This window comes from Molothrus ater, chromosome 1, assembly GCF_012460135.2.
Source record: "Molothrus ater isolate BHLD 08-10-18 breed brown headed cowbird chromosome 1, BPBGC_Mater_1.1, whole genome shotgun sequence".
In the NCBI taxonomy this organism is placed as follows: domain Eukaryota; kingdom Metazoa; phylum Chordata; class Aves; order Passeriformes; family Icteridae; genus Molothrus; species Molothrus ater.
Window position 1 is genome coordinate 37,273,559 of NC_050478.2, and position 13,062 is coordinate 37,286,620.

At 34.8% G+C, this 13,062-nt stretch overlaps 1 protein-coding gene across 1 annotated transcript in view; it reads left to right on the top strand.

Moving 5' to 3' along the window:
• The window catches only part of KCNH8 (potassium voltage-gated channel subfamily H member 8), a 176,956-nt gene that overhangs the window by 66,966 nt on the left and 96,928 nt on the right, over positions 1–13,062 (top strand). The window contains exon 3 of the mRNA XM_036379185.2: positions 3,752–3,883. Coding sequence (XP_036235078.1) covers positions 3,752–3,883 — 132 coding nt within the window. The remainder of the gene's footprint in view (positions 1–3,751; positions 3,884–13,062) is intronic.

A 13,062-nucleotide genomic window follows, 5' to 3' on the forward strand; every position in this document is an offset into this window, starting at 1 on the left:
ATGGGTAGCACGAGTAGCACTCATTCCAAGTATTTATTGGAAAGCGATATTTGTATCGCTTAAAAAGTATGAAGTAAAATTTTAACAAGATGGGTGTAGAGTTTATTTATTTTGTTAAAGAATTACATAAACTTTGCAGACGAGCATCCCACATCATATCTTTATTATGAAACCTCTGCAATACCCAAATATCCACCAAAGATATTTCTGTTCTGAGTATTTCATTGGGCTCTGTCTGGGGTGGGCATGACTGCAGATTACCTTTTATCATACGGTGAGTGCACACAGCTCATCAACAGAGCTAATGGTCTCAGTCTGTCCCATGGTTCAAGCAAGCTTTATTTTCTAGTGAAAAGAGTGCTTGGTTTTGAAGGCTACTGGCATTCTAATGACAGAGTTTTGTATAAAATCTCCCTTTTAAATGCTGTGGTCTGTTGACCCTTATTTTGATTTCAGTCTGAGGACAGACTTCTAGCTGTCAAAATGAGGAAAGGTAGAAAGGGTGGTTGAGAGAGTGACCATAAAGCATTCTCTTTTTTTTGTATATATAAAAGGTGGACTATAGCCAAATTGCCTTGTGATAAGATTATGCTTCATTTGGTTTCTTTTCTCCTTCCCTGTGATGTGCTTATATAAGCCTTGAGGATATTAAAATATATTTTCACCCTTCATAATGCAAGAGAAAGATTAGACTCTTTCTCCAAGAGTGGTGGCTTGAAGCAATAAAAATAGTCTGTATATAAATAAACCTCCAAAAGAAATTTCTTTGATAGGCAACTCTTGACAATACAGAAAACCTTTGTATGCATCATCTGAAGCAGGGAAGGAATTTCTGTCTCACAGACGAGTGCATTCAAAAGAACCATAACAAAATAGGGCACTACTTTTTTTTGATGTGAAGAAAGTTCTGCTTTTGGTTTATAGAATTATGTGATGCTGGATTTCAGTAAAAGCTATGTAACAGATTGCATTGCGGTTTATTTTTCCAAGGATGCTCCTCAATAGTGAAAGAGAGAGAGCTCTTCTGTTCTTGACAGAATGCAACATTATATTGACCTAGTCCTGACCTAAAACAGATCATCTCACCCAGTCTGAAAACAACTCCATATTCATTTGCTCCTTTCAGAGAAAAGGCAGAAAAAAACAAATAAAATTAAAACACAGAAAAAAACCCACCAAACCCACCAGCTCAGATTTAGAACTTCTAAAGATTCAGTGCGTAAATACAGCCAGAACTGACAGCCCACCACACCGGGTATTAGCCTGGAACTCTTCAGGAGAGAAGTAGCCTGTGCATGTATTGGATCTGTGTTTCCTTTAGTGGCACACACCATATTTTATACATTTGCTTTGCTTAGTCAAAATATTTTCAGATATATCTACAGAGAAGGAGAATGAGAAAAGAAAAAAAAATAAAATATGATTGAGAGAAACTAAATGATGACAGGATGTGGGACAATTTCAGTGACTAGTGAACACTGGTGACTAACAAACCTCTAAAGAATTAAACTGTATTTTGGTTATACAAAAGAGACAATGCATTAAACCATTAGATATTAAATAGATTTGTCTCTAATGATTAACTATGTTGTAATAACTCCCTTAAACCTACAAATTACGATTTCAGACAATGTTACTGTAACTGAGTTAGGTTTGTTTGAAATGCCTGATGCCTGCAACTTTCTTTCAGGTCTTAATGGCTAATGCATATGTATGTGTGTGTGTGTGTGTGTGTGTGTGTGTGTGTGTGTAGAAAAGACATGTAACAATTGAAAAGAGCAAGAAAAGACCATTAGCCCTCTTGGTGGTGTTTAGAAGAAGGAGTTGAGAAAGACTTCTTGCCCACTGAAACTACTGGTAGAATGCAACTGGGTAGAAAGTAATTTTGCCAGTAGGAGTATGGCCAGTTTAGAAGTTATGATGGTATTTTGTAAAGACTTAGGTTTCTATTTTTAGGCAGTAAAGTTTCTTAATGCTTCTTCTCCTTGAATGGACCACTTCAGATTGGGACAGTGTGACTATCTAAAACATTTCTGACAGTAATGCTACTGAGCAGTTTTCCCCAGAATTTTTAATAGCGTCAAATCCGTAAAAAAAAAAAGGAGAATGGAGAATCAAAGTAGGAGAAAGAACAATAGAAATGCCTTGCTTCTGATTCTGATATGTTTTACCTTCTTTTAAAAGCGAAGCTTTCCTTGCTTTGTCTTCAAAATAAGAATATTTAAACCCAATACAAAGCAAGTCTGCTTCTTTCCACAGGTTTTTCTGTCCTCCAGCTTTCTTTTCTCTTGTTCCAATTTCTCCATGTCCCTTTTTTTAAATACCTTAAGTGGAAATTCTACCAGATTGCTGAACTAGTAATGTTAGTCTCAAAGGTGCCTGTGTGACTCTTGGAAAGTTTGATCGGGGCACAGAAGGCCAGATGAATTTCCTTTGAAGCAAATTTTTTTACCTTTAACTGATGTGGTGCTTCAAAAGAAAAGCTGCTCTTTCACCTATCATGCTCATCTACAGTGTTCAAAAGGTAACCAGGGAACTTCCACTTGAAAATCTAAATTATAAAACTTACCTGTGATCTTCCTGTGCCCAGTTATTTTTCAAGACTGGAAACTTCAGAAGACAGCACAGCAGGAAGTGGCTGGTCTGCTTGCTGTGCCCAAGGAGCCCTCCAAAGCTCAGCTGATCATTTGGCTGTAGTCAGCTGGGGCAGGGAACCAGTCCTGTTTTTTTTTTTTTCTGAATTTAAGTAGACTTTTGTTTGTAAATGAACACTAAAAATAGGACATTGTGAAGCAGCAGATTGTGGAAGCATAAAGATGTACAGAAATTTTAAACTCTCTAGTAACACTTATATCTCTTATAAATAATATTTGTGGGCTGATGGTGGGTGGAAGTAGTTAGCATTGCTATCTAAAACCTGAAAGAGACAAAAGTCTGGTCCTGGGCTGAGTTACCCCAGAATGGATGGGAGTGGGATCTAGGATGCTTGCATCCTGGCATTAAATATTTTCTTCTTCCAAGTGGTGTTGATAGAAAACTTATGAATTGTTTCATTGGAATTGAACAACATATCTTTGCAAAGAGTAAGAATTTATTATAAACTGCATCATTATGTAGCAGGTGTGGACAGAGAAAAGTTGACAATAATTAAAAACATTGTCAAACTCAGTTTTGCCCAAATTCAGTCTTAAAAAGGTGAATATTATGACAGTAAAGCTGACATTAATTTTAGAGATGATGTGTGGTATATATTTCACTGTCTGTGCAACGAGTTTGTATCTATTCTAAGTCTGATATCTGATTAATTTAAATGTCTTTGTATTAGTGAAATGATGCTCTGACTAGCAGGTCTTCTGTCAAGAGGTTTTAATGAGTATCAAGTCAGATGATTAAGGTAGAATGATTCTATAGCAGACATGAATTCTTCAGATGCCAAGTTAACAAAGAAAAAGCTATTCCAGGAAATAACATCAGTGTAGAGTTCAAAGGAAAGCATGGTTTCAGAGGAGTAAGCAGCTTCATTAAACACTATTAATGATCCCTGTAGATAAATTTTGCATTTAAATTAATGTCTTGTGTCTGGAGAAAGCAGTATTACAGAGCTTCAACCAGTGATGCAAAGTGATTTACAGGAGCTGAACATCTGTGATTCCGTGACTACTGACCTCCTAAATAAGCAGTTCACTTTTTTTCCCCCCTCTCTCTGCTAAAAGACAGCTGTTTGAATTAAATTCATTCTTTATCCTTGCAGGGTCTTCATTCTGGTGCTTACTGGATATTGTTCCTATAAAGAATGAAAAAGGAGATGTCGTACTCTTTCTGGCCTCTTTCAAAGACATAACAGACACAAAAGCGAAGATTGCCGCAGAAGACAAAAAGGAAGGTTTGTGAGAATTGCAAAAAAATTGATAAGAACCAACATTTATATGTTTTTAAGAATTACACCTGCATGAACATCCTCTCACACATACACTATTCAATATAGAGACCTCCTAGTTTTTTCCAAAGAAGAAATTAATGTATGTCATGGAATGCTAAATAATCTGTTTGGGTTTTTTATTATTTACATCCTGCTGCAGGTTCTGTAAACATAGAATTTAGGAGACAGAGTATTTTTTCCTAAAAATTAAAATTACTTTTATGTACCATGATTTAATGTATTTACTTTCTGGATTTACAGAAGTATATTTTGGTATTTTGGAGAAGATTTGGACCTTTACAAAAGTTCCATCTATGAATCTGATTTCAGCATGGCTGAGAGTAAATGAATGTGTTTTTTCATTTTTTCCAATAAGCAGAATTTAAAAGAGCTTTAGAAATTATTTTGCCTATTGGTAAGCATATATTTTCTTGTGTCATCTCATTTTCATTACACTTTAAGTTGTAAGACTTATTATATCATCAGAATTATCCAATAGTATAAGAAATAATTTCTCTCTTTTGTTTGCTTCTGAGAGGAAACACTGCAAAGATTCTGTTTCATGAATTTGGAAAATTGTCTTATGGTAATAGCTCACAACTGCCATAAAATAATTTTGACTGTATAGTGTAAATAAGGTTTGCTAAATTTTGGTAACACAAAACAAAATCAGTGTAGGGGAATGAAGGTTATGCTGTGTGCAGTGAGTTGTACATCAAAGGCAGTGAACTTATTCTAAACTTGTATTTTATAAAGGTATAGTGGACCAAGTCTTTAGTTTTGTAATTTTTCAGTCTCTAAGGAACTGCTTAGAAGGAGTTCATCTGTAGACACCAAGAGTGGGTCTCAGAATTCTTTAAAACACCATTGGTGTTGAATTTTCCAACCTGGTACTACTCTGGGACCTATTTAAGTTTTTCATCCCCTGATAGTCATTGATCTCTGCATAAGTCAAAAACTACATAGCTACGGCCCTTAGAACACATTTACTCCTCATGGATTTTTTAAAGTAGGGGAACAATTATTATTAAACATTTTTAGGTTTTAAATGTTCATTTATCAACAAAAAAGTTATATTTCAGTTACAGAGGTGTGTGATTCAGTATTCTATTATGAAATTTTAGTACTTTAAACTGTAAAATATTATGCTTTCTTGTGCTGATTAATACTTATGCTTACGATGTCTGCCACTTGTGTATGTTTGGACAAATAATTTCACCTTTTACGTTATTTTCAAGCTCTGAATATTAGAAGGTTTTCTGGGGGAGGAATTTTTCATCCTTCACTTTTTGCAATGAATATATTTGAAAGTTTCAAAGCTGGAAGACTGAAAAATGGTTTTGAAGTAGTAAACAAGTACATTTTACTGCTTTTCCTTACATTCAATTTCAACCAATTGCTATCCCTTGAAGTAAAAAAATAAAAGTATGAAAAGTATTTTATCTTGTTTCTCCTTAAGCCTCTGAAAAGCTTACTCTTATAAAAGTTTTAGGAAAGTAATTTCTTAAAACCTGATACATGGAACTATGTTGGAGAGAGATTGTCAGAACATCTGTGCTCTAAAGGTTAGTGCTTTACTTACAAGTGATGCAAATTTTCAGGATAGACTCAGTGAGAAATCACATTTAGTCCAGGGATGACTTGAAATAAGTATGTTGCTGATTACTTGCAAAATGACAGCTATTGTTTATCTGATAAACATTTTGTAGCTGCGTGCTTATTTTAGGATGGATTAAGATGGTCTTTGATGTGGTTTCATATCAAATTATATATCTAAGCAGATTTTAACTCCTGTTTCCTGTAGCATGTTTACAAATTAGTACAACTCTGCTGAGTGCTGACACAGGAATGCACTTGTGCAGGGCTACACCACACCAGCAAATGCCCATTCAATTGCCACAAGAATAAATATGGACACTTGGCTTTCTTCCATGATGTATTTATTCCTTGGAGTATCATCCTGAAACTTGGTTGTTCTGTCGCTTCATAATAATTTTAAAACCATGACAATAATTTTCTGTTATTAGCATCATGGAAGCAGAAAATAGCACTTAGTGTGGGGCCTTGGCAATTATTGGATTTTATTAACTAGAATGAGAAAACAAACAGGATTTAACCATTTACTCAAATTTTCTTTTTAAGTTCAGCATTTTAATGTTGTGTATATCCACTTGAATACATAAAAATAAATGTAGAGGTATACCAGGTCTTTTTTAATAACATTAAAATTCTTCCCAGCAGAGTGATTTACTAATCATCCAGTGGTGAATATCATCTCATTATTTTCAAAAAAGAAATCCAAGTACAATCTGTGCAACTCATTCAGTACCTGAAATTTCAGAATGTTTAACTTCTAGAAGTAATTGGTGCTTCTTTACTTAGACCACAATTACTATCAGGAATGTACGATGCACCTTGTGTTAAAAAAAGCTTGAGTTTGTTGAGTTTTTTTTTGGATGTATGAAAAAACCTTTTTAATGCTTACAGATTGATTTACTTTTTCAAAGATTACTGAATCTGCCCTTTCAAAAATCAAATAATTTTTAAACTTGTAGTTGAAACTGAACTATTGCTTCAAGGTAATTGCCATCATGCACAGTTTTCTATTGCCTTTTTAGCATATCTCTTGAGGTTAGACTGTGTATGGAAGGAGAACCTAGACAAAAACATTTTCAGTGTGAAGTATCCTGCCCATGCAAGGCCCCTTTGGCAATGTTTTTGTTTCAGTTGCTCTCTTCTGTTTTCTGCCCAGAACTGACTACTGACTTTTATAATTTTATGGGTCATTAATAGTTATATTCTATCTCATTTTAATGTCTAAACTCCTTAGAAAACTTATCTAATAAAATCCTTTCATGTTCCTTTTCTCTTAAATCTGCCCCTTTGACATCCCACCAACACTTTGTGGTAGCACACTTTCACTGGTTGTGCTTCCAAAAGCCTTCTCCAGATCCCTATTTCCTCAGGTCTTTCCTACTTTTGATTTCACCTGTTTCTTCTGTAAAGTCTTGTTCTCCTTGTACTTTTACAATGACACCTTCCTGAACTTTATCTTCTGATTTTATGGCCTCTTTCTTCTTGTGCATTGTGTATTTACTTTTGCAAATCTCGGGAGCCAATGCTGTCTGATTTTCTGCAGACATTTTCTTATCAATTTTATCTCATCTGTTCACACAACGTCAGTTGCTCCTTTGTGCCAATGTGCCTTGCAAAAGTCCACCTTTTTACCTTATTTTCTTTTACCCAGCCCAAATGTCAGATGTCGTCTGTGACCTTTTCTTTTGAATGTGTCATTCTAAATACAAATTTAACAGGGCTTTTTCCTGCTTTTCTTCTCTCTATAAAAGTTTCCAGTGAAAAGAGTTGTATCAACCAATGGGAGAAGCAGACTTTGTTCTAAGACTTTCACATAAAAAAAATGGAAAAACACATGCCTGAGAAGTTTGACAGTCTTTAAGAACTCCTGTGAAAGTCAGCAACTTTCACACTTCTTTGGTTTGGTTTGGGTTTGGTTTTTAAGTCAATTTGATGATATCCTTAAAGGCTTCAGTTTTTCAGTTTTGCTAATTTGCCTTCAACAATACATGTTTGCCCTACCTGTAAGTTTACTGTAGAAATATGCTCTGCTTTCCAGCTGCTTAATAATATCTGTAATCATTTTGCTGTTGAAAAGTAACTTGCCACCTTTTTTTCCTAAAATTGTGCACTTTAAGCAAATTGATGGTCTTTTCAATATACAGGAAATGGTTTGTTTGCTTTTTTTTTAATAAACTGTTTCTTAAGTGGATTTATGGAATTTTGTTTTAACATCCTAAGTTACAATGAGCTACTTTTTGGTTTGAAGTTCCATTGTCCTTTTGGAGGAAAAGTGATTAAACTGAAAATTCTATTCTCCAAATCTGGACTCTAGTGAAACATAACTGGGTCAGTGCTTCTTCATTTCTGCATATGGACTAGAAGATATGCAGGAATTTAGTGGAAATACAGGAATCCAGGTAGGAAAATAGGAAATTAAATTATTCTGTGACTATTTTTAGACCTCAAATCTGTGTGCTAACCTGGAATAATTTAGATTACATAGATGCAGGGTTCCACTGCTAGAGTCACTGCTAAAATTCCTCTGATTAATTTGACTCATTTCACAAAGATATTGGTAATCTATTTACTTTTGTTTTGTTTTGTTTTGTTTTGTTTTTTTATTATGAAAAATTTAAACTCTTTTTTGAAAGCAATTATTTTAGGAGATATTTTCTCAACTTTATTCCAGAATTATTATAAAAAATGTGTGTAATATATAGTAACAACAGAACCCCACAATATTTGAGGTGTGAATGTCTGGAGATTATATAGTACAATGTCCCCTTCTCAAAGCAGGGTCAGATTGAATGGATTGCCCAGGAACACATACAGATATGTGCTCAATAGCATGAAGGATAGAAACTCCACAACTTATCTGGGCAGTGTTTGACTCTCCACAAAGCAAAAAAAAAAAAAACAAAAAAGCTTTTTCTTAAACAGAATTTCATGTTTTAGGTTGGTCTGCCTGTTGGTAAAGACGCCTTCAGTCTTGAAATAATGTGAATTAAAAGTTGGACTACACCTTCTGCCACAACAGATTAAACTAAGCTGCATGTTATGGTTCAACTGTCTGGCTTTTTCTGGCTTCTTAGTAATCCTTACGTCCATATGAATTTCTGAGGAGACATATTTATTTTGATTATGCATCATTTGTTGGAGGGAGGAGTTAGAGTTCTATTCAGCGTGCCAGAAGTGAAATACCATGTGCCAAACATTCTACATTCCAGATTTTTTATGTTGAAAATGTCTATTTGGAGCAGTGCTGGTCTCTTGTAAGAAATTCTGCAATGTGCACTTTGATTTATTCTGCTTAATTACTGTCTCAGCTACTTCATGATTGCTCAAGCTACTGCAGGGAATATTCAGGAGACAATTTTTCATTTTAAAGCTTCTTATGCCTGTCAGGAGGCAGTATGTTGGGATGGGGAACACAACCATACAGTCACCTAGACTTACAATAACCAAAGCAGTTAAAATTGTTTCAGGATGCACAAGCACCATGCAGTTCAATCAATGGAGGAGATGGGATAGAAGCAGAGTTTTGCCCCAATATTCCCACTGCCCAAAGGAAGAACATATTGAGGAAACCTTTATTCTGCAATGACTCAGTTACATCCCACCTAGAATGATTTTGCTCCTGGCTCACCATCAAAGTAAGAAGGGTCTGAAACTCTTCTGCCATCACTAAAGAGAAATTCCTTTCCTCCTGGTCTGTGGACTATAGTTTAAATAATTAGCGGACAAAAATAGAGCTGCCTTTCTCTCCCTGTTCCTTTTGGCATTTGTGAGCATGTAGATGCTCTCCCTCTCACCTTTTCACCTTCTTATCCAAGCAAATAAGTTTTATTTGAGCCTTGAATCTTTGGAGACATATCAATCTTTGTAGCTCTTGCTTTAGCCTTGCACCGAGTGTTAAATGCAAGTGGCAGTTCCATTCCAGCAGCTCCCAGAGAGGCACAGGGCATGTTCTGGAGCTGAGGGAAAAGTGTCCTTTGTGATATATATAGAATGTAAATGAGAAAAACGACAAGCACAGTCTGATTCTTGAGCAAATGCAGAGCAGCAGACTATTCTGGGATATTCTGGAAGGTTGAGAGAATATATACATTAGCAACCAAAAAGTTCATACTCACCATTTCCTAGATAAATTTATGCCATTGCTTCCAGATTTTCCCTAGAAAACAAAGTTATCAAGGTGGGGGAGAAGGGAGAAGTTGTTTGTTTAGGTTTCTCTTTTTCACTTTGCTGGCAGATTGTTGAAAAGTATCTTCAGACATTCCTTTTAAAGTTTGAAAACTCAGCCATGTAAGATAGAAAAGAAAAGCATGGAAAAAAATGGGGAATATCTTCAGTACATATGTTGCTGAAGCACTTTTCAAAGTTGTGTGTGTGTGGTAGGTGATTTTTTAACGAGTCAGACAGTTTACAACTTTCTTATATAATTTACAATCTTTCTTATTTCTGTGGGAAAAAAATATCTGAAAAGGGAGAAATATCGTTAAAGATTTTTACTGGCCTAGACACAGCCTGTTATCTTACATTTTATTAAGGGACCATGATGATTAGAAAGCATATTTCATGTGTAGTTTATGTTTAGAAACACATTTAGAAGGCCTTAGGCCATTTGCAAAATTTAACTGTAATTACAGTTATAGGGCATGTAGTTCATGCTGCAGCTCCTCAGAGCAATTCTGAGGTCCTGTAAAGACACAGCAGGTAAGATCTCTTACACATGGATTTACAGCTATCCCTCCTAAATTTTGTACTTATAATTGTAAAACAGGCTGGGCTTAGAGCCAGTCACTCTGAGTCTGAGCATATAATTCCTTGAGGGATGATCAGAGATACTTTCTGGGTCTTCAAATGACCACATGGAACATATACACAGACATCATAGGATTTTGAACTTATATATTTCTTAAGTTAAAAACTATTTTTTAAAAAATCTATTCGCCCTCCCCCTGCTGTTTTAACTCAGGGCAAGTTACATTGATCACTAAACATTGTTATGGGGGACTTATCTGATTCTATATTTTTCATAAATCTATTAAGAACGCAAGTCTTCATTCTCAAAAGACATGCTTTCATTACAAGATAGAAAATTTTCAGGTACATGTTACTGTTTTCACTTGAGTAAACAAGGTGTACTTTAACATCATCATCATCTGTGCAAATTTTTTTAAAATTATTTTTGCAATTAAAGACTTTGAAATATTATAATCTTTTTCTGAATATAAAAAAGGAGGAAAAAATATCAATAGATTAAATACATTATTAAATTTTATGGAATTAAAGGAAAAGAGAAAACCCTCGCGTTCCATGATTGTGTCCTTAAATATTACACACTTGCAGAGGAAGAGATATTAACACTTACTGAAGAGAATGAGAAGTTTCTTGGTGACTTAAATAGTTGGCATTATTTCAGTTCTAGGGGTTCTTGAAAAATATTTCAAATATTCTCTTTATTATTCCAGTTACATTTTTGTTCATAATGATACATGAGCATATCATTGTCCCATGAGCTTTGTGGGAATTTTCTGGGGGAAATGCAAACTATTCCTGGAAAAAAACAGTCACTAAAAACAGCTGGAAGTGAGTGGTGACCCAGCTGTAAATCCAACGCTACATTTTATTCTGTAAGAACATTACATGACCACTCACTTCAGTTGAATCAATAGACATGTCTCAAATTTGATGACATAATAAAAATGACAATTTTACAATTTGTGAGACAATTCTAGAGTAGTAACAGTAGAAAACTGGCAAATAAACTATTTTTACAGAATTATGAAATAGCTATTTTTGAGCTGGAATATTTTACTTCATTACCAAAGTTCTGTAACTCTTGGCAGTAGTATTAATAAATGAGAAAATAGTTTAAAGTAATTCACTTTCAGAGTTCTCTTCTTCTGAAACTCAGCCTATTGGAATCTGTTGAAAAAAGTTATGTCTTTTGAAATTTTTTCCCTAATTATTTTTATGATTTTTATAAGATAGACCCAAATACCGGCATCTAAAAAGGAAAATTTGTTTACTTATTTAGTTGTATACTACCATCAACCACCAAAATGGAAGAGGAGAAATAATCTTTCTTTTGGCTTTGTGTGTCTCTTTCCTCACACCTTTTTTTTCTTCACAGTGGAAGAATCAGCAGACCAAAATGTGGTTAAGGATTTTTATCTCATAAGCTGTTTGAAGGTCTTTCTAATTCATAAAAACATTAATAGGAATGTATAAAATTGCTTCTTTTCTCTTTCTGTTCAAAGTGAATTTTCTCTGAAGGCATAGTACTAAAATTATGATAATCATACCATTGATTCTGTGTAAAATTTGCCCCTTTAAAAAATGTTCTGTAATAATGTTTACAGAGTATAGCTGGTATGTGTGTTAGGTACATCTTATTGAATCAGTTAATCAGTTAACAGAATTTAAAAAGCAACTAGAGGCTAGCCTGATCAGAAGTTGATTTGGTTGTTGTTGACAGTGAGAATGTGTCATACAACCAACAGAACTCCTGCAGCCTCTTGCCCATGGTAGTGCTTTTATTCTGTCATTAACACCAAAGACTTTTATCAGTTTTCTATTTGTTGGCGACTGCTGGTTTGCTGTCCCCTGAATAATAACTGAAAGTTTTTCTAGATTTTTTTAAAGCCTAGAAAAAAATTAAACAAGCTTTCCATATAATCTGGTTTTAGAGGTTTTTTGTGTTCATTCAGAGTTGCTTTACACCAGTTGTGTCCTTCAGAATTTCCTTGGTGGTTTGCTTTTCTTGAGGACTGCCTATGAAATGTGTTTTGCGTCAAACCGTATATGTTTTTAAACCATTGTGTTTCCTGTAGACATCATTGTATATATTTTACTGCACATGGGTTATTCGTGGTGGCCTATTTAAAGATCGCACTTTCTGTTGTGGTATTCCTTACCTTACGATGCAAGTGGTGAGGGTTTCCCAAGACATGTGCTAAAAGGACAAAAAGAACTTTATTGCATTTCTTACAGGAAGCCTTTTATAAATAGAGTTGTAAGATGAATAAATGATGGACAAATTCTTTAGCAAATTCTTTCACTGAACCCAGGTTCAAAAGGGAACAATTCAGTTCTTGTAAGATATTCCAAGTAAAAACATCTCTCTGTGTGACTGGGCTGTGTGGTTGTGACAGCATAAAGATGTACACAGGAAAGGTAACGGGGGAGGTTTATTTCCCTGCCTGATTTCAGAATAGAGCAGCAGGAGAGATCACACAGGTACAACAATATACCACTGTGTTTTGAGCAGGGAAGAGTCCAACCAGCATTAAAAATCACAGCATTAACCTGGTTACTATGCATGTTCACAGTGTTCCTTCCAGTGTGTGCATGGAGCAGCATCATGGATTTCTTCAAGTTCGTCTGTATCTGGATACCTTTTGGCAATGGAGTCCATTTGTCCTGTTCTACTCTGTTGTTGGTGTTACTGTTCAAATCTAGTTTACACACTCAAAATGATGCTATTTCTATGATAAATTTTCTTAGGTAGGAGTTGGCATTACTTGCTGTTTCATCTCATGATTGACTTCAATTTTGTA